We start from the raw sequence: 17,831 nt of genomic DNA, 5'->3' as shown, positions 1-17,831 counted from the left end.
TGGCCCCAAGCCTGCGCTGGGCACTCTGGAAGGCCACATGGACAGGGCCTCGAAAGTGACTATGCAGATGAAGAAAAGAGGCCCAGAGAGGGCTAGGACATGTCCAAGGGTCCCCAGTGAAGGCACTGCCCAGCCAGCACTAGCACCCAACTCCCAGCCCCTTCTACCCTTCTGGGGTACCTCTGCTGGCCTGCCCTGCAGTGGACCTTAGGCCACAGAGAGCCTGCTGTGGTCTGCAGCTTTCCTCCGGGGACCACCCCTCCCGGCATGAACTCAGCACCGCTCCAGCTCTCTGGGAGCTGAGACTCCATGGAGCGTCCCAGGGCATCCTGCCAGTGGCCAGAGCCCATGTTTCAGAGCCTGGTCCCGCCCTGCTGAAGCCCCAGGGCAGGAACAGCATGCAGGTCACCTAGAGTGACCTCCACCCCAGTGACTGGCCCAGGTGGCGTTTTACCCTCCTGCCTGGCTGGGAGCTGTGTGGCTGTCTGGGGACAGGCAGTCAGGCAGTATGTGGTGGGGGGCACCCTCCACATCGCAGCTGTGCCAAGGACCCGGTGGGGATGGAGCAGCCCAGCCTGTCCCTATCCCAGGAGGCCTGTGTCTGTGTGCCGGGGACCGCTGCAGAGGAGCCAGGCGTCCTGGGCCACAGCTGGGGCCTGGGGTGGGAGCAGCGGGGCAGGCGCAGCAGGGTCAGGAGCTGGCAGCTGCCCTCTTCAACAAAATCACTGATGCTGGAGTTGCCTGTGTCACCACTCAGCACCAGGATATTGTTGGGGAGGACGGCCCATGCGGCATCCAGGGCTGGCAGGGCCACTCGTCCATCGCCACTTCTTCCAGCACATCCCCCAGTCTGGGGAACATCCTGGCCTGTCTTTCTGACTGCTGAGGCAGGACGGGGCCTCCCTGCTACCAGGGCCCAGCTAAGCCCTTCCTTTTAGCCTTGATGGAGACAGGCTGAGGCCCCTGGGCGTTGCTGATCACCTCCGGGACAGAGCACAGGCCAGCTGGACAATATACATTTCTTTCAGTGGACCTGCTACAAAGCAGGTTTCAAATCCCATCCTCCTGGTTTAAAAAGTCTAGTAAACCCTCATGTGGTAGTTGTTCAATGCAACAGAGGTTGCCCAGGGACGCCTCAAAAGGCCCAGGAAGAGGAACCACCAGGTACCCTTTCTGCAGGCAAGGGGCTGGGCACAGAGAAAACCCATCCAAGGGTCGAGACGGACCCGGCCAGCTCTGCCCCACCTGCCCTCACCTGTGCACGTAGTTGTTTCGATGCAGGTGCAACACTCCACAGGCCACCTCACAGGCCATGCGCTGCAAGGTCAGGGGGTCGGGTGCCATGGACTCAGGCACCCGGCAGCTCCGCAGGTAACCCTTGAGATCCCCCTGCCAAGAGGGAGCACAAACGGTCACCTGCCAGCTGGGAAGTGACCGCCAGTGCAGGCTTGTGCCCTGCTCCAGGCAGCCCCATGCCCACCCCCTGACCCCTCCCATGCTGGGATGCAGGTCGGAGCCCTGAGCCAGGGCTGCCTATCAGCCACAAGGTGGCAACCCAGAGGAGCACTGCACCCACAGCAGCTGGCCCTTGGCGACCAGGACCAAGCTGTTTCTGGAGAGGGGCCAACCAGGATGACCCATAGGTGACCCGTCACCGAATGCATTCTCTGCACTGGCCCAGCCAACTGGCCCTATGGAGTCCCTAGGGCCAGCTCCCTTTGGACGGTCGAGACCACGAGCCTGAATGGATGTGCTCACTGCCACGCGAGCCAGGACTGGCTGGCTGGAAGCCCCCGAGTGCTGCACAGTCCAGCTCCCAGAAGCCCCGGTGCCGGGAGTCCAGACCCTGGTGCATGAGGGCCTGCGTCCTGCCAGAGGCCAGCTGGAGCTGTGCACATGCACAGGGCCCAGGGGACAATGTGCAGGCAGGGGACAGAGTCTGCCCGGGAGGTGGCCTACCCAGGCTCTCTCGATCACAACTGAGGAAGGGTCAAGAGCCCCATGGCTGGCCAGGGCCTTGTGCAACACCACCCCCAGGCTGCTCTGAGGAGCCCAGGCAGGTGGGAAGCCCCCAGGGACACGGGAGCCGCAGCCCCAAGCCCATGCTGTCCTGAGCCCCCACAGCCATCCCTAGTGCTGGGGGTCACCCTCTCTGTGCATGCACCTCTGGGAGCTGGTTCAGCAGGGCCTCCTGGGGCAGCACTGTCTACTGGTAGGGCAAGAAGGGACCCCACTCAACAAGGCCCACCCCCATCTGGCAGCGGAGGGCTGGGGAGGGGGGCAGCCTTCCCGCAGACAGCCACTCACCAGCGGGCACAGCTCCATCACCAGCAGGTACGGCGTCACCTCGGCGCACTGGGCCAGGCACTGGAGCAGGTTGCTGTGCTGCAGGGCCCTGCAAGAGCCCACAGGCCTCCCTGACGCACAGGGCAGGCGGGGCAGGCACGGAGCTTGCTCTTCTTACAGGGGCCATCCCAGCTGGCGGCACCCACCGCCAGGCCTCTGCCCGAGGGGCCACCCACCTGTAGGGCTGCGCCTCCTCCAGGAACTGCATCTGCTCCTGCACGCTGGCGCTGGCCTTCAGCTCCTTCACCACCACCTGGGTGCTGCTGACTCCGGAGTGGACCTCGCCCAGGAACACCTGCCGGGCACACCCGTCACCCTCCCCTCCTGGAGCCCTGCTCTCAGTCCTCTTCCTCCACCCTGTCCTCCCTTTGCTCCTCCTCTGCAGAGTGGGCTTTGGAATCCTGTGACTGGAACGTTCTGAGCACTGTGTCTGTTCCCCCAGGCCCTGGCTTTCTGGCTCTCTGGGGTCCACAGTGAGAGAGGGACCCGGGCGCTCCATCCAGGCTGTCGGGAGGAAGCCGGGGCCACGTGGCTGCTCCGCTCCCGGTGGTTCCTAGGAGGAGCAGACTGCCCCTGTCGCTCCCACCCGCCAGCCGCCAGTGCACTCACCTTCCCGAACCAGCCGTGGCCGATCTCCTTCAGGTACAGGAGGCTGTGCCGACCCAGGTCCGTGGACTTGAGGAGCTGCACTGTAATGGGCCAGGGGCTCAGAGCCCCGCTCCCCCCTCCCCCACCCACCTTCTGCCCCCAGGCCTGTCCTGGGGAGCTACCCGGAGTGTCCCAGCACCAGCCACATAGGGCACAGGCCAAACCTGGGGGCCACCATTAGGGGCCAGGGTCCCTTAGGAGCAGGGCCAGCTGCTGCCCAGGGGAGCTGTGGATCTGCAAGCTCCAGCCAGGCATTTCTCCAGGGAGGCCTGGGGAACGGCCACCTGCAGCCACCAGGACAAAGCAGGTCAGAGACAGCAGGCCCTGGAGCCAGATCGGCTGCACAGGCAACACCAAGCCGGCGGGATGGCTGGGGCAGGAGGCTCATGCTAGGGCAGGAGGCCTGGGGAGGGCACCAGAGCAGCCACCCCCACCCCTACTGCAAGCTGGCATCCGTCACCAGGAACACCAAAGGCTCCTTTGTTGGGGGCTGCTTGGCACAGACCCGTACGGGATACACTGGACCCATTCTCCCTGAAGGCCAGGCTGGATGAGGTCAGCAGGCAGGAAGGGTCAGTGTGGGTCCGGGAAGAAGGGCCAGGGCTAGCTGCACCCACTCATGCCCCAACAGATTCCCCAAATTCTGCTCCCACGCCAACGGTCTGGAGGGCAGGGCAGGGCAGGGCTAAGCCTAGCTGCCAGCAGAGCCCAGAGCCCAGGGAACGTTGACCTGATGCAGACTTCTTCGCAAGGGGGCCGTGGTTCCTGGTCTAGGGCTCTTCACCTGCAGCCCAGTCTGTCTGGACACTCCCTCCCACCTTGGGGTCTCAGGACCTGCTTGTCCCTGTGCAAGCTCAGGGGTCCTGGTCATAGACACAGGGCCAGCCACAGAGGCAGGAGGCCAGGAGTGGGAGCGGGGTGAACAGGCCTGAGCCATGCTCCTCTGCCATCTTGGGATAGGTGGCCCTGGATACCCACGTTTCTAATCTCAGACCCCAGCCTTATCCCGTCTCTCCCCTCTCTGGAAGCAGAGTGCTCCCGGGTGGTCCCTGTTCCTTTCTGCACAGGGCTCAGGAACCTCACAGTATCCGGGAGCCTTGGGGGTGGGGACATACATGGAGCCCTGGGCCCAGGCTGGAGGCTGGAGGCCTGTCTAGGTCTGCTCTGCAGGCCCAGGCCCACGCCTTGAACCCTCAGCCTGGGGTGAAGGCCAGGCATGGTTGGAAGCACCAAAGGGAAGGCCACAGGGCACAGCCCAGGGCACAGAGTGGGCTTCTCACCCCAGAAACCTGCCTCCGTACCCACAGAGCCCCTTGGGTCCAGCAGGGTTCCCTGGCCTGACATCCCTTCCCTCGGTGTTCCTGGAGGTCCTGGGGTAGGCAGCCAGGGGACAGCCAGTGGCTGGACCTCCCAGGCAGAGGGGCCTGAGAGCTGACTGCCATGGAGGTGGTGGCTGGAGGCCAGGGACCCCATCCCTGCCCAGGACAGAACTAGGTTCCAGAGCCTCTGCCATTTATATCCCCTCTGGAGTCCAGGCCCCATGTCTGCTCCTGTGGTAGTCAGCAAGGGGGACTGGCTCCAGGATGAGGAGAGAAGGGACACGCACACTCCCAACCTGACCGGGAGAGGCACAAACAAGAAGAGATCCTGCCGAGCCTGCACCCTCCCACCCACCTCCCACCACCCCACTCCAGACCCCAGGGAAAGGCAACTCTTGGCCCCACCCACAGAGCCCCACAAGAGCCCCTGGCCTGGGAGCAGGCACAGCAGAGTCCAGCCTCCTGCAGGGTGGGGGCCCAAGGAGGTCGGAATCTGGGGTCAAGCATTCTGGAGACAGTAGAGAAGGGTGTCCACCCCGGAAACAGAGAGCTCGGCCACCCTGCCCACATCACCACCCCTGTGCATAGCAGCCCCCAGGTAGGGCTGTCCCCAAACCTGTAGACAACTGGCCCCCTTCGGCCACAGTCCAGCCTATCGAGGAGCCAGCGAGCCCTGGACTGCACACCCCATGTGGCCCTGTGCATCCCCACCCCTGCAGCTGGGTCCTCAGGCTTCCCCAGAGGACCTGCGTCCGACGCCAAGACGCAGGTGAGGGAGGGTGGTGAGCCCCGTCCCCTCGCCCTACCTGTCCCACTCACCTGAGCGACCGGGCTGCTTGGCCATGGGCAGAGAGACCTCGGTGAGGGGCAAGACGTACACATCGGGCCCGTTCTGTGCCGCCGCCGCTGGGGAGCCCTGCGCCGAGCAGTCGGCCACACACTCCTCCCCCTCAGCATTCTCAAACTCCTGCGGGTGGGCCGCCCGTGAGCTGGGCTCCGGGAGGCCCGAGCAGAGGTGCGGCATGGCTGAGGACCTCCCCAGAGCGGGGCACCTGACCCCCAGTCGGGGCCCCACCCCTGCGCCCTGGACGGCTCCTTCCCATCTCCCCTTGCAGAGCCCTGCCCCCAGTCCCGTGCCGCCCAGATGCCCCAGGAGGACCCAAGGCAAAGCTAAAGCCACAGCGTCCAGCCTCCACCAAGGGACTGGGAGCCCCAGCCGCCTGAGCCAGCCTCCGCTTACAGAAGGAGCTGCAGGCAGAGCCCAGGGATAGAGGTGGGGGACAGCCTCCCTGGCCATGCAGAGTCAGACAACGCCTCAGCTAGCCCTGCCCCAGAAGTCCCTCACCCCTGGGTCCTGCAGTGGTCCCCTCTGCCTTGGGGCAGCCTGGAGACGGGGTACATCACCCTCCCCTGCCACCCAAGTCTTCTGGGAGAAGCAACGAAGTGCCCCCCCCCATCCCTGGCCAGGCAAGAAGCAATGAGTCTGGCAACCTTCACCCCAGAGGGGCAGCCTGGCCCACTGCCCCTCAGCGGGCAGGCAGCCCCTGGCCTTCACCTGGCTGTACTGCTCTCTGGGACCTCCAGGGCCTGACAATGGGCAGCACCAGGCAACCCCAGGTCCAGAGCATATCCCTAAGGCCAGCCAAAGTCTCTGGGCACCTCCCAGGCAGGACTTAAAACAAGTGCAGATCAAGTAATAACGGCACGTCCCTATGCACACGGCACACCAGTCCCGGCCACACTGTCCCCTCAGCAACCCCCAATGCCCAGGCAGGAAGAGACGAGTGGGGTCCAGGGACTTCCTGAGAAACTGAAGCCTGGCCACCCACTCAGGACCTGTGCTCTGTGGACAGACACCTGGATGAGGAGGAAGGGGCCTGGGTCTCAGAGCTGGCTAGGCTGTCAGTGTCCCTGCAGGCAGTCAAGGTCCCCATGCAGATATAGAGCCCCTTGGGGACAGGGCAGGGGCTGGTGCCTGTGGAGACCCCTCCCCAGGGCCCAGGAGACCACCCTAGGACCCCCCTGGCCCTCTAACTCACACTCCTGGGCTCTGCCAGTGCCTGCTTCCCACTCAGGTGGGCACTGGCTGCAGTCCATTACCTGCCCGTGTGGCCTGGAGGCCCGCTGGGTCCTGCCAGAGCAGCGGGTGATCAGGTAGCACAGAGTGAGCATGAGGGCCTGCCAGCCACCCAGCACAGCTCCGGAAGGGGAGCTGCCAGGGAGCCCACTATGGAGCCAGGCCCTCCCACCAAGGCACGCTAGTGCTGGAATGTTCCGGGCACCATGTGCCCAAGGAGGTGAGGAGGGCATGGGTAGGAGGGAGTTGCTGCCAGCCCTTGTGTGAGGCCTTGTTCTCAGGGGCCCTGAGGAGGGGCTGCTGCACAATGGCCCCACCAGTTCTACCCTGCCCCCACCCCTGCCCACATACCCTTGAGGCCCTGGTCTCAGAACCCTCTAGAGAAACACCCGGCCTTGCCTGGGCCCGCCTGCCATGCCCCCAGGAGGGGGCACCTGGCAGGAGCAAAGACCCCACAGCCCCGGGGCCTTGCAGCTCTGGCCCAGCCCTCAGCTCCCTGTAGGATGAGGTGGCCAGCAAACGTTGGCTTTGGGAAAGCGCAGGCCACATTCCTGCGGCTCACCTGCCAGGGCTCGCTTGGCCTCCCTCTGTGACATGACTTTGGGGACAGGAAAAGGTTCTAGGACTCCAAAACGGGGCAACGTGGCTGGAGTGTGGGTCACCCGGTAGGAAGGTGCCCCTAGAATGTAGCTGGACACAGTGTGGCCACAGAGGCCCTGCCCACCCTGACCTCCCCCAGCCCAGGAATCTGACCTCCCAGCCTGCGTGGGTGCAAGAACGGCCAGGCCTTGACGTGCAATGTGCTGACCTGCAAGATCGAGGCCACCAGCCCTGGGCAGTGCCTCTGCGTAGGGTGCAGGTTCGTGCCTTCCCACCCAGGCCTCCCTGCTCAGGGGCACAGCCGAGTTGGGCAGGTGTGGGGGCTTGCAGAGTGAGGGACAGCACCCAAGGGATGGCCCTCAGCCACTGTCTGTGGAGGGGAGGCCTCATCTCGAGTGTCCCACCACCTAAGGGCTGGCCACAGTCAGGGAGAGCAGGCGCCCGGGCTTCCAGAACTGTACTCCAAAGGCGACTCCAAAGGGCAGTCTGGGGACCAGAGAAGCGTGTCTGCATGGCTCAGATTCCCTCTGACGGGATGAGCAGATCTGGTATCCCAGAGACGCCTCCTCCACTTGGCCGGGGCCTCTGCGGGCAAGCCCCTTCCCACCCCAGCTCCGAGCCTCCGTATCCCCCAGATCACCCCCAGCCATCCCAAGCATCCCCACAGACAGCAGCTCAAGTGGGGGAGGCGGTGAGTGGGATCCAGGCCAGTGTCCAGATGGCCCCAGGTGGCACCGGCCTCCCAGCGGCTGCCTTGGTGGACGCAGGAAGGAAGAGAGTTCAGGGTTGAGTGGGAGCCCCAGGCCAGGCCCTCAGGGTCCCACAGACAGTCCCGTGGACCCCAGCCCTCACCTTGAACCCGATGCCTCCCTTCTTGCAGCACAGGCAGGCCAGCATGAGGACAATGACAGTGAAGAGTCCCGAGAAGGACACAGCCAGCACAGCAAGGGACGATGACCAGGAGAGCTCGCTGAGCGGGGCGCCGTCTGTAGAGAAAGGAGCGTGCAGGGCAGCCTGGGCCTTGGGGTCCGGGCCCACCTGTCCACCCTGGACTCTGCAGCCTGGGCTGAGTCCTTGCCCGAGGCCCCCCAGACCCTTGCCTCCACCAAGCTGGTGCAGGTGGACACAGCCTGCCATTCTGCAGCTGACCACTGGGTGCCGCTCTGACCCCACCATAGGATATCAGGTTGCTAACCTGGCCAGGGCAGGCCCCGTTAGCAATTCTGGGGCTTGGGGGTACCTCTCTGGGAGGTCAGGGCCCTGGGGACCATGGGTTACCCTCGAACTTGGGTCACCCAACTTTGTCCCTCTGAGGCTGGGAGGGGGAATCACAGACCCTGCCAAGCAGGGGAGATGGTGGATCTGGCCCTTGGCCACATGCCAGGCTCTGGACAGCTGCCTCCAAGGTGAGGTGATCACACTGACCCTGCATCTGCTGGGCAGCAGGGCTCTTCCCAGCTCCTGGCTGATCCCTACTGGACCTACCACCAAGACCTCTCAGTGCTACTTCTGTCCTGCAGGCAGCAAGAATCCCCTTCTACAGTGCCCAGTTCACAAGAGCTCCTTCATCCCAGACGGGGACACTGAGGTGCCCAGGACAGCTTGACACATCCTCCCACTTACTGAGCCAGAGTCTGGCTCCCAAAGCAGACCTCTGCAAAGAGCCAGAGCTCGGGGGAAACAGCTCATCCGGAGGCCCGGAGGGGCCAGAGAAGGCCTGGACAAGGCCTGGACAGAGGGGTACACAGAGCTGGCAGCTCCACCCTGCCTGCCCCACGCCACACCCAAGGCTCCAGTCCACCACCCCAGAGGCCTTCTCTGACCCTCTGTCCCTCCACCAGCTCCTCCGGCCACTGAGCCCCTCAACCTCTTGGTGGCCACCAGCAGACCCCTCAGACTCTGTCAACTGACCCAGGACCCTCTACGGCAGCAGCTATTCTACCCACTGGTGAGGAGGCAGGTCGGCAAGGCAAGGGCCACTGTGCCCACCAGGCCTGTGACCCGACAGGGCATCTGAGAGGACTGACAGGGGGCCTGGAAAGACAGCAGACACACCTGGGCATCCACTCAGGCCTCAACCACACCTGAGGCAGAGAGGGGTCGTGGGCAGCCAGGATGGGGACCAGGCAGGGCCTCGGGACAAAAGGGCAGGTCATCCAGCAAAGCCTGGAGCTGGAGACCCACATAGAGGTTGGCACACCCCGAGTGGATGCCGTTGCAGGGCGTGAGTGTGCAGGCCTTGCACAGAAGAACCCCCCTCGCTGTGTCCCCACGCTGGGCGCCACGGGCATGGACCTGAAGGTGCACCGAGCAGCCCTGAGCCCCAGGAAGCTGCGAGCACCCCTGCACTGTTGCCATGGCGAACATCTCCATCTGGACCCAGCTCCATCAGTACGCCCCCTGCCACCTCTGCCTTGTGGGACAAACAGGCTGGGTCAGCCCCTGGGGGCCTCGGGGCAGCAGGTCTGGAGGAGCGGCCCAGGAAGCCCATGCTCAGCCTTCTCAGTCACCTGGGCCCTTGCTTCCTGTAGAGGCCCCACAGGGGGCGCCCCACTGACCTCCAGGGGCCACGAGATGGGGCTCATGCAGCAGCATGTGCTGGACCAAGCAGCCATGGAGGGCGGGCAGATGAGGCCCAGGTGCTCCGCCCCGGCCGCCCCAGTGCCCACATACCTGAAGGCAGTGTGCAGGGGTGGGGGTCGGCCAAAGGGCCCGCCAGAGCAAGCAGGGGACACCAGGAGGATGTGGCTCGATCATCCAAAGCCTGAGGCGGTTTGCTGCTGGGACAGCAGAGACCACGGCCTCCACCGTAGCTGCAACCGCAGTACCCTCCTCCAGACCCGCACCTTTGCAGACACGGACACAGGACCAGGTCACCAGGGAGCCTCGCCCTCCCCCCTCTCCCGCCCCTCCACAGCCAAGGGTGTCCCCAGGTAGAAGGTGGTTCCTGGGCTGCAAGCTGGCTGGGCCCTTGGTCCCCTGCTCTGGGCCACCCTGAAACCCTCCACTGAGGCTCCCAGAGCCCCTGCTGTGCCCACTTAGGGGGCACCTGCTGCGGGGCCCACTGGGCGTCAGCTCCTAGGACAGAGAAGGATCCGAGGGCCAGGCACAGTGCTCTGGGGCCCCATCACATGCGCCAGGTGACATGGATAGAGCGTGCCCGCGTGTGCACACACGTACACAACCACGCACCAAAGACACCATGGACGCTAGCCCCAAGGGAGCAGGCTACAGACACGCGTGCACACGCCACACAGTGCCCATGCACGCACACGCCCCAGGTGCACACACACCCTTCCTGTCCCAAGCCTGCTCCGTCAACCCACTTCACAGGTAAGAAAACCATGGCTCAGGGCTTCGCAAAGGTGTCTGCAGAGTGGCCGCTCCTGACCCACGGGGTGGGACAGCCCACCACCCCTGGGATCCCTGACCTCGGGCAGGGAGGCAGAGGGGTCTGCTCAGGGGTCCCTCCCTCCCTTCCCACTCTGAGCTCAGTGCTCAGTCGGGACATTCACTGGCTCACAGGTCTCCTCCTGCTGGTCTGGGAGCCACCCATCACCATGTCCCTAGGTAGACAGTCAAAGCAGCTAGCCTGTCCCTGTCGGTGAAGGGCATGCAGACAGGGCCAAGGCCGCAGAGCTGGGGGTGTACATGAGCCCAGGTTATGAAGCACTAGACACTCAGGGACCCCTTTGGCCCAGAGGGGCACCTGGTACCTGCACACGTGAACTTCCTCCCTCTGTCCACCCAGGGCCTGGGAGCAGGGGCCGAGGGGGGCACTGCCCACCTCGGGCATCCACACGGCCTCCGTCTCAGACCTCATGCTCAGGGAGACAAAAGGCGCACGAGGCTTTGTTGAAACTAATGCTGAGCATTAACTGACAGGCTGCCCCACAGCAGCCTCTCCCAACGCCCGAGCCTGGGGGCCACCAATCAGACCCAGGCCAGCCCTGCACTGAAAGGCCCACTTCAGTCAGACCCCCGACCCGTCACCCCCACCAGTGCCCCGGCCCTCCGCAGCTCCACGTCACCAACAGCTTGGCTGGGGGTGCTTCGGGGACCCATGGCAGAGGTCCATGTAGGTGCACAGACCTAGGCTTCCCAAGTCCACGGCACCTAACCCTGCCAGGCCCCCGCCCCGGGGCCCAGAGGGTGTCCGTTCTGCTCCCACTCCTGCACCTCCGACAGCCTCCACCAGGGAGAGCCGGGCCTCCGCCCCTCTTCCTGCTTGCTGACATCGGTACCCAGGACAGACTTCGCGGATCTGTTTGTATCTCACAGGGGAATCCCAGTCCTGGGGACGGCAGCCTGCTCGTGTCTTTACTTTGATTCTCACGTTGCCCCAGATTTGGTGAGAGGCACCTGGTGGAGCCCCAGAGCTGCCCCACCTCCTGATCCCCAGGACTCAGGACTTTGTGAACATGACCAGGGAAAGGCCTGAGATGGGAGACCAGCCCGGGTCACCAGGAGAGGCCAGCGTCACCATGAGACTCCTCGGGTAGGAGGCTGGGGTCAGAGAGGTGTGCCAGTGCAGCAGAGCCACCGCGACAGGAGGGACTGTGACATGGGTACCTTAACGCTGGGAAGAACAAAGGAGTGGCTTCTCCTGGAGCCTCAGGAGCCGGCCCTCCAACACCTCGATTTTAACCAACAGGCCGTTTAAACCACTGGGCCGTAGTGCTCCACCACCAGTCACGGGGCGCCAGGACTTGGGTCTTCCAGCAGGTTCCCGATCCCACCCACCCGGGGCCAAGCAGAGCCCTCTTAGCAAGCCGGGCACAGCCCTGCCCCAGACGCCCTCTTCCTGCCAGGCAGGTGCAGGACCGGACCACATGGGGAGGGGAGGCGCCCACAAACACTGTGTGACAGGCAGCCCAGCAGGAAGCAAGGGCTGGGCTGCCCACCAGCCAGTCCAGACATGAGGGTGCGGTGGGCATGACTGTCCACGGGTCTGGGCATCTGGAGGTGGCGGGCCATCTGCCTGTGCAGCTAGGCTGGGGTGACCCCTCAGATCACAATCCGTTCAGCCACTGTCCTGTTCTGCGAGGGTGGGGAGGGCTCTGTGGAGAGGAGGCGGGTCAGAGGGCGGTGGGGCCAGGGAGAGAGGACAAAAAGGACAGGGCCCGCAGCCCCATGTGGCCTCTGCCTTCAAGCTCCACCCACCCAGGTGTGGCCCTGCCCTCACCTGTGAGCCTGCCCACACCTGTGCAGCCCTGCCCTGCCCTGTCCAGTGGCCCAGAGTCCAGGGTGACTGTGCTCTGCAGGCCACCTGAGCCCCTGCTGCACAGGATCCCACTGTGGGTCATCCTGTGCGACCCCCAGTCTCCACCAGGTGGCGCCCTTTGGCCACTTTGCAGGCGGATTCTGCCCCGCAAGCGCCTCCCCAGGAACATGGTTCATGCGCCGAGGCCTGGGGACCGAGGTGCTCGAGGGGCAGCCTGGGGGCCACATTCAGGTGCCGCAGACCCCCAGCACACTGGCACACAGCCCTTCCCAAGAGGGGCTGCTGGGTGCTTGCTCAGCCCCCACAGAGCCCTGGCCCACACCTGGCTCTGCCTGCCCTGCTCAGGGACCCCAGACCTCCCTGCCACCCCTGATACTCCAGGACATCCCTCTGTGGCTGTCACCAATGGACCTGAGCCTGTTACCAGACACTGCCCTCTGAGCAGAGAGGAAGGCCAGAAGCCCAGAGACGCCACCCGGTCCCACAGGGCCCAGCACCATGACAACCCACCTCTGCGGGCTGGGGAGAAGCAGAGGCTCCCTGGGCCTCGTGCACTCCTGGACTCACCACTGGGCCAAGCCCAGGGCCCTGGCCGTGCCCATCACACCCAGCTCAGGAGGGGGTACCAGGCCTCGCTAACCAAGGAAACCTCTCTACCACCCCGACACGCCTGTGGGCTCTGGGCAGCTGGGGTCTGGCCCCTGCTCTGCACATTCTGGTGTCTTCTCTCGGAAGATAGGTGCTCCAGGCCAGCAGCTGCCCCACACTGGATCTCTGCCGCCCGCTGTCCCAGGACTGGCTGGGATAGCCCCAGGCAGGATGAGTCTGCCCAGGGGTTGGGAGGGACACATAGGACAGAGGTCTGCGTTTCAGGTCTGCCATTCCCCAGCTGTGGGGCACCAAGCTTCCGCCTCCCCATCTGGAAAGCGGGGGCTCCTCCCCTAGGGTGCCCCTTCCCTGCACTGAACATGCAGCAGAAAGACGTCATGCCTCAGTGTCCCCTGGCCCCAGCCCACACCCCAGACCCCACGCCAGAAGACCTCCCCTTCATCTGTGCTCAAGGTGTATGTGGGACCCTCCGGGCACTGGGCCAGCTCCACCAGGATGGACCCCCTCCCCCTCTTCACTGCAGCCCCAGGTGAGGGAGGGGGCCTCTGCTGAGCTAGTGGTCCAAACCCTGAGCCTCAAGGACAGTGGGCTATGTGTGCAGTGACCTGGGCCCCTAGGCCCCAAGGCACAGGCCCCCCTCCACGTGAGGGATGAGCCACACACTTGCTCCTAACTGACCACCTGTGTGCCCCTCAACCATCTGACCACCTGAGCATATCTTCCCACCTGGCCCCGTTAACACTGCCTTGAGTGGGGGCCAGACACAAGCAACCCCACAGACCCCCCAGCATGGGATGGAAGATGGGGTGGCAGGTGCTCGGAGCCCGCTGCCAGGGCAGAGCATGAGTGGATGACAGGGGACAAGGCGAAGACCCCGCTGCCCCCGAACACAAGGACACATCCTCTGGACTGACAGGCTCCGGCTCTACCCTGCTGCCCTGCCGCCTCAGTCCTGGCAGCCTGCTCACTTGAGACTCACGGGGTTGGTCGGCCACTCCCAGCACCTGGCCAGGGACCTCTTTCTGCACCCCAATGCCCAGTGTCCAGGGCCATGGAGCAGTGCTGGCTCTCTGAGGACAAGGGCACTCGGCCTGCCCCGTCCTGGCCCAGGCCCTCTCCAGGCCAGCCCCACCTCTCCGGGCAGGCCCTGCCAACGTCGTAACATGACCAGTCCCGAGACCCAAGCCCCTGGGTGGGTTTGAGGAGTGGCCTGGCTGAGCTCAGGGGTGGCCCGGTTGCTGGAGCCTTGGTCACTCTCGTTCAGGTAGCCCTAGCTGCAGCAGCCTGCCCACCTCCCAGGCCAAATCTCAGGAACCCATGGCCCCCAGCAGGCCTCGCCTGGCCCGCCCAGCAAGACTCTGCTCCACAGGACTGTGCCCAGGACCCAGGACCCCACATGGCTGCTCTGGGTGCTGGGAGGCTGTCTGCGTGGGCTCGTGTCCATGCCCCCAGGCCCTCAGCCTCCCCTCAGCACGTTGCCCCAGGAAGAGTCACCAGAGCCCCGGGAGCCTGGGACCGCCAGGCCTGCAGCAAGACCCCTTGGGAGGGCGAGGTCCCGTTCCGCCAGCTACTCGGGCTCTCCCGGGCTGTGGGCACCCATGTGCCTCCGAATGAGGTGTGGGTCTGAGCTCAGGGGCGCTGCCCAGTGAGTGCCACCAGGCCTGGCGCCCCCAGGGGCCTCCCCCACTGACCCACCTTCTCAGGCAGGTGCCCAGGGGTGAGGGGCAGCTCACCTCGGAAGGTTTCTCCTAGGGCTGCAGGTGCCTGTGTGCTCCCTTCTAGTGACGCGGGGCCTGACCCCCTTCCGTGTGAGTGGGCAGCACAGCCAGTGTCCCTGCACAGAACCAGCCTGGCCAGAGATCCCAGAATGCTCCAAAATGGCCAGAAGCGGGCGGGGATAAGCAGCACTGCAGGCAGGAGCTGGGGCCAGAGGCAGCACCCCTGTGGCCACCCTCCTGCCCCGCTGCTCGGGACTCAGGAAAAGGGCAGGCAGCATCACAGAGGGGCAGGCTGTGGGGGGACAGCGGGGGACTGTGGAGGACAGGAGGGCCAGTAGGCTCAGGGGAGGCCCCCAGGGTCTCCCTGTGGGCAGGGGCCGGCCCCATGCCCGGGCCATCTCTGGCTGACCCTCCCTTCTCATTGCCCAAGCTTCTGATAGCGAGAGTCACACAGGGAGCCCTGGACAGAAAGGGCACCTGGGACGGGAAGGCGGGGGCGCCCACTGAAAGGACTACAGAGGGGCTGAGGGCCGAGGAAGAAGGGCAGAGGGGACGCTGGCCTTTCCCGCAGTCACCACGACATGGGGACAAGGACTGAGCACACACGGTGCTGACCCCGGCTTGGGAGGACGGAGGGAAGGGCCCTGCTTGGGGGTGGCCACCAGGAAGGCTCCCCGCCGACCCACTTCATCGCCACCAGAGCACCCATGGGGCAGGTTACGGCAGGTGAATATCAGTCTGCCTTCCGCCGCTGCTGTGGTGCGGTGGGTGGAAGCCAGGGCCGGTCCTTACAGGAGGACTGAGCACAGGGGTGCTTCGCCACGGAGCTGGCCCGGCCCTCTCTGTTTTTATTTTGAGACTGGGTGTCACAGCCTTGAACTTGGGCTCCTGCCTCAGCGGTGGGGGGAACTGGGACCACAGGGGGCACCACCATGCCCAGCGTAACTGAGGATTTTTAAATTACAAGATGATGGAGAAGTCACAAGACAGAAGGCTGACTACGTGCGAGCGTGCGCAGGGGCCGCTGGGGCTCGGGTCGGCACTCACCGGCACGTGTGAGGCCCTGGGGTCTATGCTGCCACCCTCCGCACCACAGAAGCAAAACAAAGGTACCGCGTCACCTACAGCTAGGACAGAACACTACAAAAAAGACTGCGCAGCGCGTGCATGGTGCCTGTGATCCCAGCTGCTCACTCAGGAGGCCGAGGCAGCAGGAAGCCAGCTCGGGCCAGCGGGTGGCTCAGTGGGGCCCTATCTTGAAATACAGAAAGGGCCAGCTGAGCGCCGGGCCAGCGCCGGCCTCGCACCTGCGTGGCCTCGAGTCCAGCAGCCAGTACCGCAAAAGCAAATCAATAAATACTGTCTGCGGGGTTAAAGCCCCCAAGTTAAAGACGCCTCAGGACATCGGTCACCAGTGAGGAGACGCAAGTCCTCAACCCCAAGGAAGCGCTCACTCCCTCCCCATCAGAGACCCCCAAACCAGAACAGCCACCTGCCACCTCCTGCTTTCCCCTCTGGACACACAAATCCAGGTGGGAGGGAGCAAGCTGCCCAGCCCACGAGGATGGCTGAGGATGGCCGGGGACAACCGAGGCCCCTTCTGACAGGAAGGAGGAGCCGCGTGAGGCCTCTGCACTGCGGGACACACAGGATGGTCGAGCGCTCCCTGCATAGCTCCGTGCAGTGCCTGAGGCTGTGTCCAGGCAGGCTGTCCACAGAGGCCCATGTCCTCACAGTCACCAGGGCTGGGGCCAGAGGGGGTGGTGCTCCTCCGACCGTGATGGGAACATTCTGGAACCAGAGGCAGGGGCTGAGCCCACTGCAAACACCCTGGTGCGGCTGACTTGCCCACTGGAGACCGTGGAGTCTGTGGGCTCACCTCTGCACGTCCCCGTGATGAGCAGTCACATCTGGTCTCTGTGCCAGGGCTCCCCCAGGAAGCTGTGGCCAGCCCTGCCCATCCCAACCTGAAGCTCTCCCTGCGCCCAGGTCTCCTCCCGGCCTGTGTCCTCAGCTCTACCTCACAGAAGACACCCAAACCCTCCCAGGGGCCAGGCCACAGCAGACGACTGTGCTGGAGGCCGCTTCCTGGGCCCCCCTAGGCCAGACACCTCTGCTGCTCACACTCGGGGGACTCACCCCCACCCAGAGTCAGTCAGGCACTGTGGGTCTCTGAGAACAGCGTGGCTGTGCCGGACACTCAGCCAAGCCCCATCTCACCACTGAGCTACAGTGGCCATCCGGGGTGGGCCAGGTCAGGCGGGGGCATCGGGACCTCCTGGCGCCAGCCCCACCCCCACCTGGTGATGCAAACGGGATCTCACTCAGGAAGGAACTGGCGCAATCCGTGGGGGCACGTGCTGAGCCAAGAGGCAGCCGCGGGCACGCGGGTCTGCACACCCCACAGCCTCTCAGGACCAAGGCCATGTCCAGGGGACACCTCTACTCCAAGAGCTTTCAGACAGCCCCCAGCCACCGGCCCCGACCACCCATAGGCAGAGAACTGAAGCCGGCCCTCCCTACCTCGGAAGCTGGGCTCTGGGCAGGGAGGCCAGATCCCACGGACCCCAGCAGGCGAGAGGCAGCTCAAGGGGCACTGAGAGAGGAGACTGTGCCCTGAAGTGCCCCAAGGCCCAGGACTCAGCCTTGCCTGCCCTCTCAGCCCCAGAGCCCCCTGAAGGTAGGACACCTACTCAGCGGTTAAGAAGTGACCACAGCCATTCTGCCAAGAGAGCTGTGACCTACAGCCACAAACCCAGGGTCCTGCAGGAGCCAGCCCACTTAGGGCCACCAGGACTCAGACCGGACACTCGGCCGGGGGACTCGAGGCCCCCACGATGTCCAGACAACTGGAGGCCCTGTGCCCACTGCCTGCCAGGGGAGGAGAGCCCACTGAGGTGGACATGACCAGGGCAAGCTGTGGGCAGAGCAAGCAGCTGCAGGCTTGGCCTGTGGGCAGAGGGATGACAGGAAAGAAGGTGGTCGGCGTGTCTGGCCCTCTCCCAGACCTTGGGCCCAGCTCCAGGAGGGCCCGCTGTGACAAGATTGGGGTCAGCCCTTTGCATGGTCACCCTGGACCAGAGAATAGAACGTCACCTGCACCAGAAGCCTGTGAGCAGCCAGGACAGGGAGAGCCCAGTCCAAGGGAAGCTGGGGACACACGCACCCACATCCTCACCCACCTGTGCCTCACACATGCCCACCAGCTACACACACCCATGCCCACGCACACACACACACAGGTGTGTCCACACAGGCATGGACACGTGTCCATATGTGCGCCTCACGCA

At 64.7% G+C, this 17,831-nt stretch overlaps 1 protein-coding gene across 7 annotated transcripts in view; it reads right to left on the bottom strand.

Annotated features, from left to right (window-relative positions):
• Positions 1-17,831, bottom strand: part of AATK (apoptosis associated tyrosine kinase) — a 32,982-nt gene that overhangs the window by 7,002 nt on the left and 8,149 nt on the right. For 3 of the 7 annotated variants that reach the window (XM_079133417.1, XM_079133421.1, XM_079133419.1), the window contains exons 2-7: positions 7,843-7,976; positions 5,133-5,280; positions 2,956-3,035; positions 2,523-2,641; positions 2,308-2,395; positions 1,256-1,389 (exon numbers count right to left, since the gene is read on the bottom strand). In XM_079133417.1, coding sequence (XP_078989543.1) covers positions 1,256-1,389; positions 2,308-2,395; positions 2,523-2,641; positions 2,956-3,035; positions 5,133-5,280; positions 7,843-7,976 — 703 coding nt within the window. Of the gene's footprint in view, positions 1-1,255; positions 1,390-2,307; positions 2,396-2,522; positions 2,642-2,955; positions 3,036-3,116; positions 4,522-5,132; positions 5,281-6,413; positions 6,692-7,842; positions 9,021-16,680; positions 16,915-17,831 lie in introns of those variants that run through there. The other 4 variants (XM_079133420.1, XM_079133416.1, XM_079133418.1 and 1 more) reach the window with 4 other exon arrangements.

Source organism: Sciurus vulgaris (genome assembly GCF_902686455.1).
Source record: "Sciurus vulgaris genome assembly, chromosome: 3".
Taxonomy (NCBI): Eukaryota; Metazoa; Chordata; class Mammalia; order Rodentia; family Sciuridae; genus Sciurus; species Sciurus vulgaris.
Note: the sequence above shows the minus strand (reverse complement) of the source record. Positions and strands in the feature narration are given on the sequence as shown.